The sequence below is a fragment of the Ammodytes marinus genome (assembly GCF_949987685.1).
Source record: "Ammodytes marinus genome assembly, chromosome: 2".
NCBI lineage: Eukaryota > Metazoa > Chordata > Actinopteri > Uranoscopiformes > Ammodytidae > Ammodytes > Ammodytes marinus.
The window spans coordinates 35,345,985-35,369,675 of NC_137231.1; the positions used below are offsets into that span (position 1 = coordinate 35,345,985).

The 23,691-nt window shown below is 39.5% G+C and overlaps 1 protein-coding gene across 1 annotated transcript in view; it reads left to right on the forward strand.

The window, feature by feature from the left end:
* The window catches only part of LOC307265539 (uncharacterized protein), a gene marked incomplete at both ends in the record, with an annotated part of 108,652 nt that overhangs the window by 48,475 nt on the left and 36,486 nt on the right, over nucleotides 1–23,691 (forward strand). The window contains one exon of the mRNA XM_080047294.1: nucleotides 21,053–21,226. Coding sequence (XP_079903420.1) covers nucleotides 21,053–21,226 — 174 coding nt within the window. The remainder of the gene's footprint in view (nucleotides 1–21,052; nucleotides 21,227–23,691) is intronic.

Here is a 23,691-nt window from a genome sequence, read left to right on the forward strand (position 1 = left end):
ACACACACACACACACACACACACACACACACACACACACACACGCACACACACACACCCCTCAATTGATCTCTCCAGTGTAAAATAAAGGTTGAATTAAATGAAAATGAAACCCTGGGTAAACTCCTGGAGCTGCTGGTCTCTCTCCCCTGGTCTTCACTGTGTGATAGTCGATACAAGACGCCAGGACTCAGAACTATTAGACATGCTCATGACGTGCTCGCTTCCCTCCATTGGCTTGAAGTCGCTAGCCTGGCCCCGCCCGCCTACCTACTTCCACTCAATTTTCATTTCCCTTCAGTAGTCAGTCTGGGTCTGCGGTATATTCGTGGGTTTTCTCCTGTAGATTTTTTTTTTCAGAATCAATTGGACTACAGCACGGTGTAGTGATAAGAGTGCACAGTAAACAATTGCTGTAAATTTACAGCAGGATTTCAACAGCATTTACCTGTTATTTATAAAAACAGCATTTAACTGTTAAAATAAAAGGCAGTCTGTTAAATGACAGTCCTTTGCTGTTACTTTACGGAACAGTAATGTTTTTCAAAAATACTGAACTTTCCTGTTAATTTACCATCAAACTTGGAAGGGACAACTTGACATGAGCTGCCTGCACATGTGAAGTTTATACAGTTTTCTTCATTAATCCTCATCCATCCACATCTTAACTATTAAGTGTTGTTTACTGTATATCCTCTGGTTAGGTTTACTTAAAGTTGAGTTGTATTCACTTGGAAATTAAAATTTCAGTTAACGTAATTAAACCAAGTTAGTCTTACTTAACTGAAGAGTTGTGTTTACTCAGTAGAATTAAAGCTGGGAACACACCGCACTGGCCGCGCGGCGAGATTACATACAAAGTCAATGTACTAGCGCGTGGCCGCGCGTCCACCCAATAATCGGCGTCCAGCGGCCGGCGGCGGGGGCTTGCGCGGCGCGTGGCCGCGCCTCATGAGAGGCGCGTGAATCGGGAGCGCGGCCATTAGTGGCGCATAGAAATTGTGTCATCGAAGGAGCGTGAATCGAAGGCTTGTGCGGCGAGCACGGCGCCGCAGAAAAAGATGAAATTTTTCATCTTTTTCTGCAGCCCCGCCGGGCACCGCGCCTCCACAGCCAATCAGCGTTGAGATTGCCCGGTGGCGGTGGTCTGCAAGACGAGGTGGGCGTGTGGAGTGAGGACATCGGGCTTCCAATACATTCTGCAAATATGTGTAGGCTATTTTGCATCTGTTTAGCTGTTGGTTGTACTTTAGCCAAGGTAGCGCCGGTTAGCATAGTGAAACTCACCAAGCTGTGTGCTGTTCCTGAGGATAATATACCCAAACTTGACGGCGGTGTCCGTGTGGAATTCCAATATAGTGCAGCGAAGAACCGGTGTTGTCCTCCGTCAGCCGGCACACTTTCACTTTCAGGTAGGCTGATGTTTGCCTTTATTTTAGCCGCTGAGCACACACTGCTGTTGTTATTGTGTTTAGATATGTTGCTGAATTGCTGTTAATGTGTGTGTATTTGCGATCGGGGTGCGTCTTCATGCTGTTTTAATGTTATTTGTGACATGACTGCCGCTGGTTACACAGTGAACCTACATCTGTATTTTTTGGCACAGCTGGACCATGCTGTTGTTGTTGTTGCACCGTAAGTGTGACGGGTCTGATCTCGGCGTCGGCGTCAGGAATATATGGCCCAATATGATCAAGCGGCGAGCCTCCTGCTGTCACGCGGCCAACCGCTGCCTACGATGAGGCTGCGGTTGGCCGCGGCGGCGACTGCGGTGAACATGGCCCAATATGACCAAGCGGCGAACCTCCTGCATTCACGCGGCCAACCGCCGCAGGCGGCCAATGCGGTGTGTTCCCAGCTTAAGGAAACGGATTGCCTTAGATAAATCAAGTAAGCACAACAAAGTGTATTGTAGAGACGCCCCCTTTCCCACAATGACTTGCACCGGACTAAACGTTTGGTATGTTGCTATTTGCACCCTCAGTAAAGGGGATGTTTCATTCCATTACCTCACTATGCATTTGGTTTAAATAAAACATTTCTGTGTGAACTAACTGTTATTTTTGGTTATAACAAACGGTTTGTGGAAATCTTAAACAAGATCCCTAGTTCAACTCAGGAGAAAATTTACAATAGAAATGAATCATTCCATTGAACTTAATATATTGTAAAAAGTGTCTTGAAGTAATAAACAGAAGCTGCTCTCTGTGTTTAGCATTTGAACAAATAGGGGACGTAGTAAATTTACATATGGAATGAAACACATCTGCCCAATGAAATATAACATCCCCTTCGCTCACGGTGCAAACAGCAACATAACAAACATTTAGTCCAGGTTCATCCCTTTTTTCATTAACAGTATAATCCTGTCAATTTTAGTGACAGTAAAATAATGTTAATTTAACAGTAAGAAAATGGCAACCCTGCTGCCAGTTGATTAATGTTTTTTTACAGGGAAATTTCTTACAGTGTGCGTACCATAATTAGGCTCAGTCCTCTTCACAGCAGACCCGGGTTAGAATCCAGCCCGGGTCGTTCTCTGCATGTCATTCCCCTCTCTGACACATTTAATCTCACCACTGTCAATTAAATCCGGTTGGTCACTTACACAGCACTGCACAATCTTGCCCCTAGTTACATCTCCAACCTCCTCATTCCCTATTCCACTCCAAGATCACCTCAAAAATAAATTCTATTTGGTTTTGTGAAAACAGATTCACCAAGATTTTTAAATTAGTTTGAAACCATGAAATAATGACTCAGTTAAATAGGCTGTAAAGAAAATAACTATATTGTCAGTCAGTGTCATTTTCATTGCAGCCATTCTTCATCTCTGTCTAAATGTTAAATGTCTAATCTTGAATCTTGATGTATTTTTTTTGTTTTTGCTATGTCTAAAACGCAATTTCTAATGTCTAATCTTGATGTATTTCATGCCCCTGTAAAGCACTTTGAATGGCCTTGTGTCTGAATTGTGCTATAGAAATAAACTTGCCTTGATTTGACTTTCTCAGTCTTTGCCCCTTAACTTTGGAACTATCTGAAAACCCACTTATACAGGAAAGCCTTTTAATACCTTAGTTGTTTGCGTGTTTTGTTGTGTTTTGACATTAGGGGCAAATGGTGCAGTGCCCCACCAGATGCAGCAGATGGTGCTGTGGCGAGAAAAGCTTCTTTCTTTCTTTCTTTCTTTCTTTGTTTCTTTGTTTCTTTCTTTCTTTCTTTCTTTCTTTCTTTCTTTCTTTCTTTCTTTCTTTCTTTCTTTCTTTCTTTCTTTCTTTCTTTCTTTCTTTCCAATATGTATTTTAAATGTAATACAGAGTAGTTAATCAATAGCTAAATTAACCTGTATAATTTTTTTCATACCTTTATAGTACAGCAACACTAACAGCCCAGAATTTCAAACCTTTAAATGGGACTTCCAAATAAAAATAATTTTTGAGTCTGAGATTTTGATTTGAATTATTGAGCTTGAGAGAAAGAAATTGAAAGCTGTGAAACATTTTTCTCAATTGTGATTCAGTCCATTCATTCTGAAATGATATGGTGGCTACGGTGGCCTTCAAGGACAAGCAGCTAGTAGAAAAAGAAAACAAAAAAATAGCATTAATATATTTTAGATCATTTTCAAGAGATTATAGGCCCACACTAAATAAAACACACTTGCGAAAATTAATATTCCTTTTTCTACCAAGTCTGTTATACAAAATACCAATATATTCTACACACTGCACCTTTAAAACGATTCATAAAGAAAGAATGGAGCGACTCGTGGGTGAAAAAACAGAGAACTCGTTTATTTCAGTAAATAGTGTGAGGATCTGTTTACCGCTGTACAACACTGGTGTCTGTAAATGGCACTCTTTAAAGGGACACTCCACCCAAAAACACAAATAACTGCTGTCACTTCTGTGTGGAGGACACACACACACATACACGCAAATCCTTCTATGTAGTGTGGGGAGTTAGTTAGTTTACATGATAGTAAATCATCTGAAAAGAGTTATAGGCATATTTATCCATCCACATTAAAGATATCGTCATTTAAGTTTGATCAACTTTACAAAAATTCAGTTTAGATGAGGCTCCTGAGGTGAATTTCAAAAAAGACAACAGAGGAGGAAATTGGAAGCTGGAACATTTAGTTTTTTGGTCGCTATTCAGTCCATTAATTCTGGAATGATATTCAGAGCTGATATTAAGTTGGTCGATTTTGTTGCCGATAGACACTTGTTCTCAATAGTGTGAGTTGACTGGTGAAGTTTTATACTCATAAATGCAAATTTTTCACAACTAAATCCAGTTTGGCAAAGGCAGAACGTGTATTTTGTGTGGGCCAGGACATCTGCCATTTTTTATAAAGATGAAGGATGATAAATGTTGTGTATTAATTCATTCTAAAGTGTCACCGCGAGTGAGACAGAGAGAGAGCAGCTACACCTAAGATCCACACACTTAAAATTTCGATCGAAGCAGATGATGATTGGAGACGTCACGGTGTCTCTGTGACAGGTGCAGCCCTCACCTTGTTACGTATGCGCCTCAGCCCTTCTGATCCTCAACTGAAGAATTCCTCAAATTGTTTTAATTAATTTAACACACACTTATATTCAGGGTTCCCACACATTATTACCACAACATTATCCAATTACTTATCCATGATATTTCACCCGATATACATAACTTGTTTATTTAGGCATTTCTGTTAAGCCATGTATTATATTTGCAATTCAAACGCCAAACATTATTTAACACACACTTCCAAGGCAAAGGGAAACAAGCAAGATTTTAAACAATAGTAATTCAGAAACAATTTTACATAACGTTAGACATGTTTTAGGGATTTTTATATGAACATGTTCAGTGAATATCTCCTGAAGATCCCCTACCTGTCCGTACTGTGTGTGCAATGGAAAAACAACAACTAGTGACAATACACAACCTAGGCTCTGTAAACTGGTATGTAAATAAAGGGTTTGTAAACAAAAGGGACCCACTGTAGCTAGCAACATGCCAGTTTACAGAGTCTATGGTGTGTATTAACACTGCCCACACACAGTACAGACAGATAGTGGATCTTGAGGAGATATTCACTGATTTTGACAAAATGGGATTTAGACAACAAGCGTTCTCCAGAATCTCTGACTACACCTTTAAACTAAAGCATGTTGAGTGTGAGCGTCCTCCTCTTCCTCCTCTCAGCAGCTCTGACTTCAGCTTGTAGTTTGTTGGTTTGGACAGAAGGTGGTGCTGCTGCATCAACAATGAACTGAGACTCACCCACACAACACAGCAGACAGACAGACAGACAGACAGCACACAGACAGATAGCACACAGACATACAGACAGCACACAGGCCGACAAGAAGGGCTTAAACCTCTGACACATGGACACAACTAAAATACTTCAACATAATAATCAAGTTCAGGCCTTCTTGCCTTAATTGTAGTGTTTCAGATATATAGCTCCAAAAAAAAATTAAGAGACCACTCCAAATATTCAGTGTCTCTCGTTTTACTATTTATAGGCATATGTTTGAATAGAATGAACATTTTGGTGTTATTCTATAAACTACTGACAACATTTCTATCAAATTCCAGTACATTTTTTGTCATTAAGAGCATTTCCATGAAGTAGCCTAATGTAGAGATGAAGATTGAAGAAACATCCAGACTGGTCCCTTAATTTTTTCGAGAGCTGCATATGTTTATATTTATTTAACTGTTAACCCAGAAAAAAACTCATTCATACTAAATACAATTTTAAATTAAAATCAAGAAATTTAAATTAAAACATATCGAGCAAAGATATCGAGATCCCAGAAAAGGACCAAACTTAAAAACCCTCCCACCGTTACCATGGACACAGCGTAGTGAACGTTTTTTGCTTCGAGGCAGAAATGCTTTTGCTCCATGAAATCTGCCTAGCAACAAGTTGCCGCGCAAACGTGTGACGTGACAAGGAGAAAATAAAAACAATCCGAACAGTTGATCTACGCAGCTGCGCCTGCTAGCTAACTAGCTAAACTTTTATTTCAGTTGTGAAGTTTTAGCCTAGTCTACTGTAATGAATCACAGGGACTATTTGTGTTCGGAGCGGGAAGGATTTACCAAAGTCATTGAAAGGTTTTCCCGGAGGAAGGACCGCCGTGCTGCCTTTCTTTTCAAGTGAGTCCTCAGCTTTGGTGAGTGAATGATATTCTATATTAGCCTATTAGAACACTGACACTCGTCACCTTATATTGGATATCAATCGATCCAGCTGAACAACATAGCCAAACAGACAAGCACCACACAGTGTAGCTTTAGGGCTAACGTTATGGTTGTCTCGTGCAGCAGCTCCCACTCTGTTTGCGTTGATAGAATCGGGTTAGCCGTCGGTTGCCTTTCGTTGCTATTGCCATCACACAGGTTATGTTACCTGTTAGCTTCATCTATTAGCTAAACACTCTCATTAAAATAATGAACATTGTGATTGTGTTGTGATTCGGATCTAGTACTTCTATCTAGATATATTACAGTAGATGGTGAAACTCCAAACGGTGAAAAAGTTGGTAGTGGAACGAACGACGGACACTTCTCAGCCTGAGCGGTCGCCATCTCGCCTTCGTAGCAGGTTCAGTTCAGGTTCAGGTTACTTTATTCGTACCCGTAGGTAAACTTGTGTTGCAGTTTAAAAGTGAGCTTCCGTCACACAGTTAGGACATCACATACACACAAACACAAATGGGACAGTTACATACAGTAGGTAAAACAATTAAAGTGCTCCAGTGCTAATCCAAATTTGGACACTTAAAACTGACCAACATAATTCAGATATAATAAAACCCGATAAATTGATCTAAAAAATCAACAAATAAATAAATAACACAAACAAAATTAATGTTGTGCAAATGTAGCAGTTTCTACAGCTTGTTCATCAGCGTGATTGCAGCTGGAACAAAGCTGTTTTTAAAACGCTTGGTTTTAGACCTTGGAACTAAAAACCTTCTTCCAGAGGGGAGTAGCTGAAACTCATTGTGCAAAGGATGCAAACGGTCATTTAAAATGGACTGGGTTATCCGCTGTACCTGTCTAGTGTAGGGAGGCCGGGTTCAGCTGAGATTCTCCAATAAGCTTACTGGCAGAAGAGGAACAACATAATGAACACAGAAGCTCCACGATGTCAGTGTAATTAGTGTTTTTCACTAACACTTTACTGTTGTTTGATATAAGCTACCACTTTGTATGTTGAAAACAACATTTTCAGTTGTTAAAAACAAACTGTTTGTCTGTTTTTCAGACTCTAAATTAATTAGATTATAGATAAATATATAATATTTATATCTCAGGGACCTGTTAGCTTATTTTCAGTGAACTTGACTGTTTTGTAGCGAAAGCCACAACAAGAGAAAATAGCTGCTTATAAATAGCTGTATGTCAAAACTTCTTTACACCTGTGAGATACAACAAACTACATTCAGAAAGAACTGCTTTAGTTAGCTGTTAGTTTACTACTCTGACTGAGATATTAGGTTTAGTTAGCTGTCAGCTAGGCTAGCTATCAGCTAACTACTTTTAGCAAGATAACTAAGTTTAGTTTCTGTAAGTGTTAAAGGTGCAGTGTGTAATATGACATCATCAAGAAAGTTCTGCAAAGTTCTAGAATGCAACGCTCCCTGGGTAACCCCAACCCTTTCGAATAATTACAGAAGCTACAGTGGCCTTCAAGGACAAGAACAATTCTGCATTTTAAACAATGCACCTGATGACATTCCAACTATGACACTTTCAAGATGGCGGCACTAGGCCTTGGTCCAAAATATGCAGAAATATGGACATATATGAGACCCTTTCTAAGGGGGGAAAAAAATATTTAAAAAAAAAACTTCAGCTATTATGCACTAAAGTAAATGTACTTATGGATATTATAATTACTTTCTACAAAATCTGCTAGGAAATAAAACCCAAAATTCTACACACTGCAGGTTTAATGCATTCACTGGAGAAAACATTTAAAATTATTTTTCTGGGTCAAAGAGATTGACCCATTTAAATGTCAATCCTTTTGGTTCACTTTTGACTTCTCTGCTCCCTACAGTAGCTTCTTTAACAGTAAATTAATAATAATGTTGGATCAACACTCAGCCTGTTCTTATCTTTCTGCTGTGCTGATTCTAAATGGACTCTGCACTGAGTGAACAACACTCTCAGTTTTATTGTTTTGTCTGTTGAACATTTACCTGGATATCACCTGAACAGAGCCACTGCCCTCCTCTCCGTTTACGGGAATTCACTTCTGAATCTGCTGCTTCGTTTGCAGACACGAGACACTTTTGTCCGGGACGTTTTTAAAGTGTTTTGTCTTCTAACTTGGATTGGAGAGATTCATTCAGACCATTGAAGTTGTTGAGGAACATTGATGACGCTGAGTAAGTATTCCATTTTTTATTATTTTATTTCACCGTCAGAGGGTCTGGTGTCGACTGTAGGCCTAAGGTATCTGTTACACTACATCTTTGAACAACTAGTTAAAGGAAAATACCAGTTTTTTGGGGGTTGGTAACTAATTTGTCAGTGAACGTCAACAGCCAGAAAGCTGAAGAAGCCCTTTAATTAAAAGCCTGCTCACATTTTTGTAAGTAATTCTAGAACGAAAAGACTTTAAAAAGTGTATCTCTGTTCAGTGTTTCCCCTAGGATTGAGACATATCAGCGGGGCTTTTTGGGGCGCAAGGATGTTTCGAGCATTTGCAATTGACCCCCCCGGGATAGAAGTGAGGCTATCGTAAAGACTTAACGATACACCTATAACTGTATGAAAATAGTAAAACAAATGCCTTTTTTTGACCGCCTTCCAACACATTAATGTTATTTTACACTACCGGTATGTGTGTGAGTGAACGGAACCTGGAACCCTGTAAAGCGCTTTGTGTGTGAATGAAAGCGCTATATAAATCCAATCCATTTTTATTATTATGAGACAACTAACTAGCTGTCCCCTCCCATAGTTTTCTCTTGGCTTTATCTAAGTTACCTGACCTCCTCCTTATCACCTGCCTCATCAGTCAGACTTACATAAGGCACAACATTCAGCAGAAGGAATGAATGTAGGGGAAACACTGCTGTTGGAAGCGTTTAAAGTTTATAATGTCATGCAAAATCCACTTTCTGAAGTAGATTTGAATGCAGGGTGGGAGAATTGTGCGCTGTCAGCAGTCGTTAAAGTAGAAGGGCGCGTAATGGCTGCGTTTTCTATGAGTCAGTCAGTAGATTCTAAGATGGTGGATTATCTGGATGTTAGCCAGCCAGGCTACTGCTTGTATAACTCTGTCTGTTCCACATTTAAAAATGTGTGTGAATTAATCTCATCAAGTTGACCATTCCCTCCACAGCATTTCTTCTAGATTCACTGAGTTTGTCTCAGGACTAACATGGACTTGAAGAGTGAAGACTGTCTGATCGTTAGCCAGTGTTTGATGTTTGATGTTTGAAATGTTTTATGTTGTAGTGATAAAAGGGTTTTGTCTCTTATACTGAATGTTCGAAAAATACCATCACAACTACAAAAGATGTGACACAACAGCTTAGTCCGTCTTAAAGGTGCAGTGTGTAATATGACATCATCAAGAAAGTTCTACAAAGTTCTAGAATGCAACGCTCCCTGGGTAACCCCACCCCTTTTGAATAATAACAGAAGCTACAGTGGCCTTCAAGGACAAGAACAATTCTAAATTTTAAACAATGCACCTGATGACATTCCAGCTATGACACTTTCAAGATGGCGGCACTAGGCCTTGGTCCAAAATATGCAGAAATATGGACATATATGAGACCCTTTCCAAGGAAAAAAATAATAATTAAAAAAAAATGTTTCAGCTATTATGCACTAAATTAAATGTACTTATGGATATTATAATTACTTTCTACAAAATCTGGTAGGAAATAAAACCCAAAATTCTACACACTGCAGGTTTAAAGGTGGAGTCAGCAATTATTTTTATTAAAATCAGTGAATAGAAAAAAGTATTTAGTTAAGACATAGCCTAACCTCTGTAAATGGATATGTAAACAAAGGGGTATTGTAGACAGCAATAGTAGCAGATCATTTGGAGAAATTCACTGATTGGACAAAAAGTGATTTTGACAACAAGCGTTCTCCAGAATCGCTCACTACACCTTTAAGTCTGTCAGTTGTATTTTAAACAGATTGTTATTATGTTTGCTAGAAGATGGAAGGTTTTTTTAAATCAAACTTAGGATATACGTATTTATTCCTGACTATTACACTGTGTATGTGCGTCCCCAGTGTTACTGGTTTACCTCTCAGACCTCAGAAGATGAATGACTCGGAGGAAAAGGACAGATCGGAGCCTGCAGTCTCCAGCCGTCCAGACGTCAGTAATGAACCTGGACACTCAGTCTCAAAGTAAGATAACAACGATTCAGTTTAATGTTATCTGGTAATCTACATCACAACACTGTTCTTCATCAAGGATTCATGTGATGTAAATAAAAACATCTTTGTGTTTGCAGAGTTCAGTATCAGGGACAGAGATCAGAGTCTGGATTCTCCAGCTGTGAGTCTTTGAAGAGTGACCTGTCCAGACGTTCTCCTCCAAACTTCAGTAATGAACCTGGACCCTCCGGCTCAAGGTAAGTGAATTAGGATTCAGTTTAATGTTATCTGATAATCTACATTACAACACTGTTATTTATCCAGGATTCATGTGTTATTAATAAAAACCTGTTTGTGTTTGCAGGGTTCAGTACCAGGGACAGAGATCAGAGTCTGGAGTCTCCAGCTGTCTGTCTATGAAGAGTGACCTGTCCAGACGTTCTCCTCCAAACTTCAGTATTGAACCTGGACCCTCAGACTCAAGGTAAGATAATGAGGATTCAGTTAATGTTGTCTGATAATCTTTTTTACAACACTGTTCTTTTGTAAAATAAAATTAATTAATTACTGAGGCTCTCAGGAAATCTCGCACAGAGCCAGGGCATGTCAAGTTTAAAACATACAAAGGCCGACCGGTTTCAACACACATCATGGTCTTCGTTGAAGCAGAATGAGCAGATGTGATTCATTATATAACTGACAGAGGCAGGGCCATGTCGGCCAATCGCGTGGTGTCATAGATAGATGACATATACAAAAATAATCACAAAGCAAAATTCATAGCAGTGGTATACTGTGAATAAAAGGCTTAGCACCAGGGCTGTACGCTTATTTTTTAAAGTGGTAGCACTGGTGCTAGCAAGCAAAAAAAATCAGTAGCACAAAAATAAATTTGGTAGCACACAAAGTATGATCGAAAACTTGCATAACCTTAACCCTTGCATTTCGCTCTAATTACCTTTGAGCATGTCATCTTGGTCTCATTTGAGATTCTCAATTAATATTATTTCCTAGTGTGTGCAGTAATAATTGTAGAAAAATTAATAGGGGTGCACTGATTGCAATTTAGACAAAATAATCTAACCTGCCAATTGCAATTTGGCAGGCTGTCGCACTAGTTAGGGTTGCCACCTTGGATTTAGGAAAAAAAGGGACACTTGAATGTTTGGGGCGGAGGGCTCGGCCATTATTAGGCTACCAGTTCAGACTGACCAGTGTAATGACCTATAATAACCATACACACCTACAGTGCTTTTTACAGTATAGGCTAAATAGGGAGACTGAGGTGGGTGGGGACCCTGGACCTTGTAGGGGGGCCCCGGAAGAAAAAAATGCAACCTTTTAAAGTAAAATTCATCAATCTGGTGCACTTTGAGAATAATATTGCATGCAACCATGCCCAGGGGCCCAAGGGCTCGGGGGGGGGGGGGGGCCTAAGCCAGAAATACTGATAGTAACTTTAAATGTTGCATTGTCAAAGAGCTCAGTCACTCATGTCAATAACAGGGTCCAACAAGGAATAGCCTAAATATAAGGAAAGAAATCATCATGGCCCCAACTAGGTGACAAATAGAAAAGCAAGTGCAAAACAAAAGCATTATTAGCTCTGTCTAAGGGGCTTCATGAGGGACAGCTAAGCCCCCCACACACAAACAGGAATAAGCTTGCTATGTGTAAATTCTATACTGTTCATGAAAAGTAGCTTTCCACCCTGTATATGTTGCAATGGGCCCCTCCATCATATAACATGAGTCTGCAGACCAATCTACTGTACTGTTTTCACAGTTGCAGAGTAAAGAGTGCCTGTTTAAGAAAAATAATGTTCCTTCTGCAGCTCAAGATTTGATTAAAATGTTCCTCTGCTCTGATGCATTTAACTTTAAAACGGTACAAAGAGTCTGGGCCCATTATCTCATAATCCGTCTATGAACCAACTGGTTTCCACAATCTTTTTTATTTTCGCGGGCAGCATGCACAAGCATTATTTATTAAAAAAAAAAAAAAAAAAAAAAAAAAAAAAGTGTGGGGCCCCACACAGGGTCTTGAAACGGGCCCCGAGATCGTTAAGACCGCCCCTGCCCGCCCGCCTCTCCGATGCAATAGCGGGCGCAACAAACTCCTCGGCCCGTGTGAGACGGCCTTAACTACTGAACGAAGGAAGGAAATCAAATGAGGTTTTGGCATTTTCCCCAAAAAACGGGTCACAGCTGGTGAAAAAAAGAGAACAATTCTGGGAAAAACGGGACGGGTGGCAACACTAGCACGAGTGCGATTGGAGTTGTATTCATCATCGCACGTGATCAATTTCAGTAGCAAATGCGATCAAAACTGTCGCACTGTACAGCCCTGCTTAGCACTGATGAAGACCCTAGTGTGGGTCGAAACCGGGCTGTTAGAACTATCCTTGGCTCTGTGTGGGTCTGGAGTGAGAGCCTCTGTGCTTTATTTTTTTCATTGACTTTCCAATTTCAAGAGCACCGGCTGATATCTCTCCTAGTTATCTCTGTGTTCTTTTATTGTTACAAATTCTGGTTCAAGGTTCGGTTTTATTGTCCTCATACAATTCATGATAACACAATGACAGGCAGTTTATAAGAACAATAAAATACACTGTCTGTAAAAACAGCAGTCAATGAAGAAATAAGAGGGGAACTAAATTATAGTTTTATGTACAGTAATGTACATGTGTATTCCATTACATATTTTATAACATTATTGTATACGACATTTAGGTCTCTGATATTAAAGGCTGACTATGCAACATTTTAATTAAAAAATAAATTAAAGTCACACGAAAACAATCCCTCTCAATGATCTCTTCTGCCTCACTAGAATGTGTGGTGGTGTGTTTGTCTGCTCTGTTTGAAGGTATAAACTAAAACAATTCTTCACATTATTTGATACTGGTGTTGTCATGTGTTTTGCACCATATTCACTGCAAAACATTTAGCAAAAAATTGTCATGGTCTGTCTGTTCCTTGTCTTGTTGTGGTGTGTTTCCCTGTGTTTCCTGCCTGCCTGCAACCCGCCACCATAACAAAATGTTGATGATTTTTAGAGTTCAATTCACAATATTGGATTTGTGAACCCGTAATTAAAGCGGCAGTTGAGAGTTTTTTTACTGTAATATTTGGCAAAACTGTCATAATAGCCATTCAGCTATATGTAGGTGAAGTGGTCTGAAAATATTTTTTTATCACTTTGCTCCCCCCTGCCTCTGTGTGCTGCCCCCCAAAATTGTCACCGCTCATGTTAATTTTGACCAATCAGAGCGAGGTTAGATTCTCCGTTCTTATTGGCTGTGGGACCTTGGCAACGACGTTGATGCGTCAGTTGCGTGAGCGTTCACGACCCTAGCAGTCTGACACTAGCCTACTGTTTGGTACAAGGCTACTACGGCGGACAGCGAGTGGGAATGTCTTCACAAACGAACCCTCAATTTACCATTCCCAGGATACTAACAACTAACACCGCTAAGACAGCAAAAAAACGAGGAAAGACGAAGATTGAAAAGTTAACTGCTGAAAGGGAGACGGAGAGAGCTTGAAAAAAAGTACACCGGCCATGTCTTCTTGCCCTATCACATCAAGACCTCTCTGACCGCGACCTCGCAACTTTTTTTTTTCAAAACAGCGACAAGCGACAAATCTAGCTTTTTTTCTGGTGTTATTGGTGACTTTTTTCGCCAAAGCAAGTATCATCTCTTCTCAACGAGCAGCGGGAGCCCCGAGCTGAGAGGTGTATCTCCTGCTCTGACCGCAGCTGGGAGGGGCTGCTGCGCAAGGACCGGGCCGTCTGTCAGTGCTCTGTGACGGGGGACGGGCCAGGAGGCTCCCGCTGCTCGTTGAGAAGCGTTAAAAGTGATATTTGCTTCGGCGAAAAAGTCACCAATTACACCAGAAAAAAGCTAGATTTGTCGCTTGTCGCTGTTTTGAAAAAAAAGTCGCCAGGGGGGCTGAAAAGTAGCTAAATATAGCGACAAAATCGCTAAGTTGGCAATACTGCCCGAGCAGCCCCTCCCAGCTGCGGTCAGAGCAGGAGCATTGATAGGAGATACACACACACCTCTCCGCTCTGTTACAATTAGTTTGCTATCTTGCCTGGCTGTTACAGCTACTTTTGTTAGGCCTACCAGCACACTTACAATGATTTTAAGCTAACATACATGGTATGTCTGTGATTAAAATGTATGCTCAATATGTACGTATGTAGTTATCATTACTAATGTTTAATCACCTCGGAATCGGACATGGTGTTTGTCTCCTGTCAATGTAACTGAATTCACATGAACGCACATAGCTGTCGTTCAGAGGGAGGAGCTACAGCAGGTAGAGCGTTGGGAAAACAGCCGTTAGGATCCCAACGGCTCAAATTATCAACTGCAGCTTTAAGTATTTGAGAAGGTGTTACTGTAGTTTTGCATTTGTGGGAGATGGGAAAAAATCTACAAGTTTGCAACTCCCAAAGCATTTTTCTGTTTGTACAGTTATATATTTTCTACAGTGTCAGAGGGCGAGATGAAAAAAAAACTGTAATCTAATCTAAGAGCAGCAGTTAGTGTATTTAGAGCTTCCTGAATGACTCTGTCCTCTGAGACTTTATCAAGGACTCAAGTGATATAAATAAAAACCTGTTTGTGTTTGCAGGGTTCAGTACCAGGGACAGAGATCTACATCCCCCAGCTGTCTGTCTATGAAGAGTGACTGGTCCAAAGATCTTCAACCAAACTTCAGTAATGAACCTGGACCCTCAGACACAAAGTAAGTGAACTGATACTAACAGAGCAGTACCTGAATATTTACTAAAACTCTTAATAATAGCAACAAAAAATAAGACGGGGATCGATAAAATGCTATCATAGAAACCTTTAGAAAACTCAGTGTTGATGAAAGTGGGAGAGTGGAAATAATGGAGCAATAATTTTACCTTCAGACTGAATGTTAAATTCCAAACGAAAAGCAACAACACTTTGACTGTTCTCTGAGATTATCTGTGGACAAATCTTGATATTTGTTGAATCAACAAATAATGTATTAATCAAGAAATGTCTTCATAGGAAGATGAATCCCGAGTGTGGACAAAGATCTGGAACCAGACCTGGACCACAGACAGCCACTCAGACCAGCACTGAACAAAGTAAGATCTACCAGCTGATGTCATCATGTCTGAAATAATATGGTTTGAATCCAACATGGAGGACGCGGCCATTGTAGGCCTTATGCAGAGAGACAAAAGCAGTGTCGTTAGTCAAAGCATCCTCGTCTGTATCTAGTACACTGTAAACAATTGCTGTAAATTTACAGCAGGATTTCAACAGCATTTACCTGTTATTTATAAAAACAGCATTTAACTGTTAAAATAAAAGGCAGTCTGTTAAATTACAGTCCTTTGCTGTTATTTTACGGAACGGTAATGTTTTTCAAAAATACTGAACTTTCCTGTTAATTTACCATCAAACTTGGAAGGGACAACTTGACATGAGCTGCCTGCACATGTGAAGCTTATACAGTTTTCTTCATTAATCCTCATCCATCCACATCTTAACTAATAAGTGTTGTTTACTGTATATCCTCTGGTTAAGTTTACTTAAAGTTGAGTTATATCTACTTGGAAATGGAAATTGTAGTTAACGTAATTAAACCAAGTTAGTCTTCCTTAACTGAAGAGTTGTGTTTACTCAGTAGAATTAAGGAAACAGATTGCCTTAGATAAATCAAGTAAGCACAACAAAGTGTATTGTAGAGACGCCCCCTTTCCCACAATGACTTGCACTGGACTAAACGTTTGTTATGTTGCTATTTGCACCCTCAGTAAAGGGGATGTTTCATTCCATTACCTCACTATGCATTTTGTTTAAATAAAACATTTCTGTGTGAACTAACTCTTATTTTTGGTTATAACAAACGGTTTGTGGAAATCTTAAACAAGATCCCTAGTTCAACTCAGGAGACAATTTACAATAGAAATGAATCATTCCATTGAACTTAATATATTGTAAAAAGTGTCTTGAAGTAACAAACAGAAGCTGCTCTCTGTGTTTAGCATTTGAACAAATAGGGGACATAGTAAACTTACATATGGAATGAAACACATCTGCCCAATGAAATATAACATCCCCTTCGCTCACGGTGCAAACAGCAACATAACAAACATTTAGTCCAGGTTCATCCCTTTTTTCATTAACAGTATAATCCTGTCAATTTTAGTGACAGTCAAATAATGTTAATTTAACAGTAAGAAAATGGCAACCCTGCTGCCAGTTGATTACTGTTTTTACTGAAAAAACAGGTTCATACAGTTTTCTTCATTAACAGCATAATCCTGTCAATTTTATTGACAGTCATATAATGTTAATTTAACAGTAAGAAAATGGCAACCCTGCTGCCAGTTGATTAATGTTTTTTTACAGGGAAATTTCTTACAGTGTAGTAGACTCAAGGTTTTTGGCCCAATCAACATAATGAATAAATAAATAGTCAGAATTTAGCATGTTAATGGTTGGAATTTAAAACCAATAAGAAAACTGGCAATAAATAAGTGGGAAACCATCTGATTTTCAAAATCTTTCAAACATCGGTTGTCGAGTCAACATATTGTTCATATCCATAGTTCTGATATTTTCATAATGGCAATGCACATAATCAACATACTGTCACATTTTCTTTATTTTGTCTCTTCTTTAGTGAGTGCTGGTCTGCAGGAGGTTTTAGATGAACATAAGATCAGTCTGAAGAAGAGATGTGAACGTGTGACTGAAGGGACGGATAAAGCAGGAAGTGGAACTCTCCTCAACAGGATCTACACTGAGCTCTACATCACAGAGGGACAGAGTGAAGAGGTTAATACCCAACATGAGGTCAGGCACCTTGAGACCGCTTCCAAGATGGAGACCCTCCATGACACTCCAATCAAGTGCCATGACATCTTCAAAGCCTTACCCGACCAACAGGGGCCCATCAAACACATCAGAGTCGCTCTGACGAATGGCGTCGCTGGAATTGGAAAAACTTTCTCAGTGCAGAAGTTCACTCTGGACTGGGCAGAGGGCTTAGAAAACCAAGATGTCAGTCTGCTGATTCCGCTTTCGTTCAGGGAGCTGAACTTGATCAGAGATGAGCAGTACAGTCTTCTCGAGCTGCTCCATGTTTTCCATCCAACATTACAGAAGGTCACAGCAGAGAAGCTCGGTATCTGTAAAGTTTTGTTCATCTTTGACGGCCTGGATGAAAACAGACTTCCACTGGATTTCAACAACAAAGAGGTTGTGTCTGATGTCACACAGAAGTCATCAGTCAACGTGCTGCTGACAAACCTCATCAAGGGGAATCTGCTTCCATGTGATCTCATCTGGATAACCACACGCCCTGCAGCAGCCAATCAGATCCCTCCTGCATGTGTTGACAGGGTGACAGAAGTACGAGGCTTCACTGACCCACAGAAGGAGGAGTACTTCAAGAGGAGATACAGTGATGAAGAGCTGTCCAGCAGCATCATCTCACACATTAAGACATCCAGGAGCCTCCACATAATGTGTCTAATCCCAGTCTTCTGCTGGATCACTGCTCTAGTTCTGGAGCACATGTTGACTAAAGACCAGAGAGGAGAGCTGCCCAACACCCTGACTGGCATGTTCTCACACTTCATGTTGGTTCAGACTAGGAGGAAGAAGGAGAAGTATGAAGAGGGACATGGTACCAGTCCTGAGCTGACGGAGGCAGACAGGGAACTTCTTCTGAAGTTGGGGAGGCTGGCGTTTGAACAACTGCAGAAAGAAAACGTCATGTTCTATCAAGAAGACCTGGAGCAGTGTGGTCTGGATGTCACAGATGCCTCTGTGTACTCAGGAATTTGTACTGAGATCTTCAAAACAGAAAAGAGTGTGATCTTTGAGAAAACGGTCTACTGCTTTGTTCATCTGAGCATTCAGGAGTTTCTGGCTGCAGGCTACATGTACCACTGTTTCACCAACAACAACACAGAGGTACTGAAGGGTTTCCTGGGAAAAGACTGGGACAACAATAATAAATCCTTGGATGTCTTCCTGAGGAGAGTCATGGAGAAATCTCTTGAAAGCAAAAACGGCAACCTGGATCTGTTTGTCCGCTTCCTTCATGGCCTCTCTCTGGAGTCCAACCAGAGACTCTTGAGAGGCCTGCTGGGTCAAACTGACAACAGTCCAGAAATCATCCAGAGAGTCATCAACAACCTGAAGATGATGAACAGTGATAAGATCTCTCCTGACAGAAGCATCAACATCTTCCACTGTCTGACGGAGATGAACGACCAATCAGTTCATCAGGAGATCCAAGAGTTCCTGAAGTCAGAGAACAGATCAAAGATGGAACTCTCTGAGATCCACTGCTCTGCTCTGGCCTACATGCTGCAGATGTCAGAGGAGGTTCTGGATGAGTTGAACCTGAAGAAGTACAACACATCAAAGCAGGGAATATGGAGACTGATTCCAGCTGTGAGGAACTGCAGAAAGGCTCAGTAAGTCCAGATGTGATTAATATTATTAAAAGTGTGGATTTGTTCTATACATATACACATTATACAAGCTTTTATTCTTCTTATTCATAAAATTGTCTTCCACTTGTTTATTACAGAAATTGTTGGTTGTATTTTGTCACCTATTGAGCTGTTTCAGATGCTTAGTGCAGAAAATATATATGATATTGCATTACACCAAGTGTACTTTTAATAAATACACTACTGTATGCACGGATGTAAGGGACTTCGCGGTGGCAACAACTTATTTAACCCTAACTGATGCAGTGAATAGCTTCTTATTTCTTAAAGAACCATGTCAGAAGACATATGCTCTGGTTTCGAAAAGATGTAACTCTGTTTCAGAGAGGTGAAATTATTGGCCTGTATAAAACAAAACAACTACTCAGGAGAAGATGAAACTACTAAAATCTTGTTAAGAACTGTCCAACGCATTATTAAAATCTGGATCTGGATAGATAAGTGCGAACCATCATTTTTGAGGAAGAAGTGTGGTCTGAAAAAATCTTTAATGATCATAATGGGAGATCAATTAAAATAAATACAAATAATTGGTTGCATCAAAATTTTAAATATCGACAGTAGAACTCCGGGCTGTCTTTAATAGTGAAATTAAGAGCATTTCCACATGCACAATGCACAGAGAACATAAGGGATATGGACTATGCAGATATGTAGCCTTAAGAACACCACTTATCAGTGGGGCTTAAAAGGATGAAATGCTTCAATTTGCCAGGGAGCATACAGAATGGACTCTGGAGCAATGAAAAAAGGTTGTGTGGTCTGATGAGACCAGATTGACCCTGTTCCAGAGTGATGGGTGCATCAGGGTAAGAAGAGAGGTGGATGAAGTGATGCTCCCATCATGCCTAGTGCCTACTGTACAAGCCTGTGTGGCAGAGTACCAGCCCCTGGTGTGTTTCATCAGGTCAGTTGTTATACATGTAAATATTGAAGACTATCAGTGCTACCTGTAGGCATATCGTATGTGGAACATAGAGTGTCAGAAGCTTTGCTTTGAAAGGTTTTTCATTTCCATGTGTCACAATAAATATAATAAAATGCACTGGCTGTATATTTCTTAAATATTTGTGTTGTACAAGTATGTTAATGTACTACAAATTCAATATCAGTTACTTTGAATAAGTTTATTTTAAATGCTTTAAGTATATTTAAACACTAGTGTACTATTTTGGTAAGTGATAATATCCAAATAAATACAGAAAAATATGTTTTTAATGTATTTATGCCTTTAGTGCAACTTCCAATATATTTAGTACAATTTAAGGTGTTTCGATTAACACAACTTCTAGCATATTGCATTAAAATGTTTAATTGTTAAACTAAATATACTTTAAGAAAATATACTAAAGACACTTTCTCCATATTTCTAACACAATGAAATACTTTTTTTCAATGCAGTAAAAGTATGTTAAAAGGTACTGGCAATATATTTTTTAATATTTGTTTTGTTCTATGTAATGCACTAAAAATTCAATGTCAGTATACTTTTCATATATACTAGAAATGCTTTTAGTATATTTAGTATACTATCTTGGAAAGTGGTGGTCAAATAAATACATAACATCTCTAGTGTCTGGAGTTAGCCACCTCAATGTGTGATGCTTGGTAGCATCCTCTGTTTTGACAACAGCTCTGAGCGTCACTGAATATTCTCACTTACGTGAACTTGACAGCAGCAGGTAGCGATCTAAGAAATCATTGAGTTGTGAAAATGTTTTCTGATCGAGGTGGCCTCATGATGACTTTAAGGGACCAGATCACACTGACAGATTGTGGACATTAGAGCAGCATTGTAACTAAATTTTTTTTTAGATTTCTTTATTTAGAAGGCACAGCGCACATTGATAAACATGAGCACCAAAGTTCAACATGTAAATGTGCCAGATTTAGCCATGCAGTGCTAATTTTCACCTGTAGTCCCTGGCAGGTAGATGAATTAAAATAAATCCTTCATCTGCAAGATTAAAGCAAAACAAAGATTGAATATCTGCAGGTGAGAGAGTGATGAGAACTATTGTTTCATGTCAAACACTGAGATAAGACGAGCTGAACCTCTGATGTGAAGAGCAAATGTTTCTCAAATCAGGAAGTATCAAACTGTTTTCTTTCATTATAACATTTTGTAATAAATGTGTCATTACAGACTTTCTAGCTGTTATCTCACAGAGACTCACTGTGAAGTTGTGGCCTCAGCTCTGAAGTCCAACCCCTCCCATCTGATAGAGCTGGACCTGAGTAACAACAAGCTGAAGGATTCAGCAGTGAAACTTCTCTGTGCCGGACTGGAGAGTCCAAACTGCCGACTGGAGAAACTGAGGTCAGTTCACTGACTGTAGTTTATAGTTTTGTGTTTATTCAGTTGACCGACGTTTTAAAGTTTTGGTTCATAGATGTTCAGGATTTGCTTGAGCACAAATCTGAAGAAATGTCATCTGGTTCAGAAATATTATTTTTTCAGAATGGCCGAACAATTGTTAAAGTAAAGAAAAGTATAGAGATGACAGTTTTCAGCTTTTACAGACTCACATTGTGGTCCATCAGTCAGTGGTGATGGTGTCAGTACTGGTGAGGCTGGAGAGAGAGAGAGAGAGAGAGAGAGAGAGAGAGAGAGAGAGAGAGAGATTAAACATATCAAGTATTTAGTGTTAGACAGTGTTTCCTTGTCCAGCTGCAGTGGAGAAAAGGTAACTCAAAGAGTGAATTTGGTGCTTATTTTTCTATTACTCAGTAGGGACAGGAGAAATGCGTAGTGCCACCAATAACTCTTTTAATGTACATATGGCATGTTGTTTTAAGACTGGAACAAATGTGGACCTCTGCTTTTAACATTTCCCTGTAAGCTAAAACACACATCAAGAAGAAGGTAACATAAGAAATGAAATAAACAGTTTGTTAGTCCAACATGCATGCATGCAAATCAGTTTGTGGAGATCTGAGTAGGTTTTTTTTGGGGGAAGAGGGGTTAAGTGACAGAATGATTCATGGAAAAAAAAAGTACTGCATAGTACACAGAAAATGTAAAGGAACATTTATAGCCTCATTGTCATTCCCCTGTTATCGGAATCATTTCACAACACCACCATATCTATCTATTAGTTATTTATTATATCATTTGAAAGGTAAACATTTAGCCTGGAAATCCAGACATGCCGCTTGCAAATTCAATTTGCTCAGCCAGTTGGTCTGGGCACGATCAATTGAACCTCAATAACTATGTTGCCAATCAAATCGTTGTATCTGATATGGGCGGGCCAGAGCCCTATGTCTGGTGCTCTGGGGCGGACGTAACCAGATATCGACAGTGCTGTGCATGCGCCGTGGAAGTCGTGATAGTAAACAACAGTTATGGTTGCGTATACAGTATGTTGTTTGAGTTTGAGACGGCTTTGATATTTTTCATTTCATTTAACTTTTATTTATCCTCGAGAGACCAATTGAGGGGTGACCCTCATTTTCAATGACGTCGAGTTCAAACAAATTCAAAGGAAAAACAACAATACATAAACAATATTCAACGCAAATACATCAAATACATAACAACAGGTGAAGAGAAAAACAATTGAAACATTTACACAGTGGTGAAGATTAAGTGGTAGCAATTAAAAAAGTAAAATATAGCCTAATTAAAACAGTTACAGGTAGAGTTTGGCAGATTTAAAATAGTTTGTTTAAATTGGTTAAAGGATATGAAGTTATTTAGTTTAATTTGTTGCTGTAAGTTGTTCCAGGAGTCAGGGGCACTGAAGCTAAAAGCTGTCTTTCCTAGCTCAGACCGGGCTTGTGGGACATAAAGCATAAGCATGTCAGTGGAGCGGGTCTGATAAAGCCCATCTGAGATTTGCAGCAATTCAGTTAAATAACGAGGAAGCTTCCCGGTCAAGGCTTTGTAAATAAAAACATGCCAATGTGCGTCACGTCTCTCTTTAAGGGAGGACCACCCAACCTTTTCATATAAAAGACAATGGTGTGTGTCATAAGCATCTCCTGTGATGAACCTTAAAGCAGAGTGAAAAACAGTGTCCAGGAGTTTAAGACATGAATGTGATGCATGCCGGTAAACCACATCACCGTAATCAAGGACAGACATGAAAACTGCCTCAAAAATCCTTTTCCTACTAAATAAAGGGAAGGTGGTTTTGTTCCTATAAAAATAGCCAATTTTTTGTCGTAGTCGACGAACAAGATTTTTTATATGAAAATTAAAAGTGAGTTTATCATCTAACCAGATGCCAAGATATTTGTACTCTGTGACTCTTTCAATTAAAAATCCATTATTTGTAAAAATATTAAAATCATTCAAATTTGTAGTTCTTGCTCTGGAGAAACACATATATTTGGTTTTGTCTGTATTTAGAACCAGCCTGAGGTCCACTAGACTGTCCTGCAGGGTGTTAAAAGAGCTTTGTAGGTTCTGAATAGATTGGTGCACCGAATCGGAAATGCAATACAGTACTGTGTCGTCAGCGTATAGATGGGCGTGACAGTTTTTTAGCGATGAAACAATGTTATTTATATAAATTGTGAAAAGAACTGGACCTAAAATTGAGCCTTGTGGGACACCATTTGTAACAGTTAAAAACTCAGATTGGTATCTTCCAAGTTTAACTGACTGCTGTCTATCAGAGAGATAATCCCTAAACCAGCTACATGCAGACTGATCAAAGCCAATGTCATGCAGCCTCCGTAAAAGCAAATGGTGGTCAACAGTATCAAAGGCCTTTGAAAGATCAATAAAAAGTGCTGCACAGTGCTTTTTCTTGTCTAATGCTGTAACAATGTTGT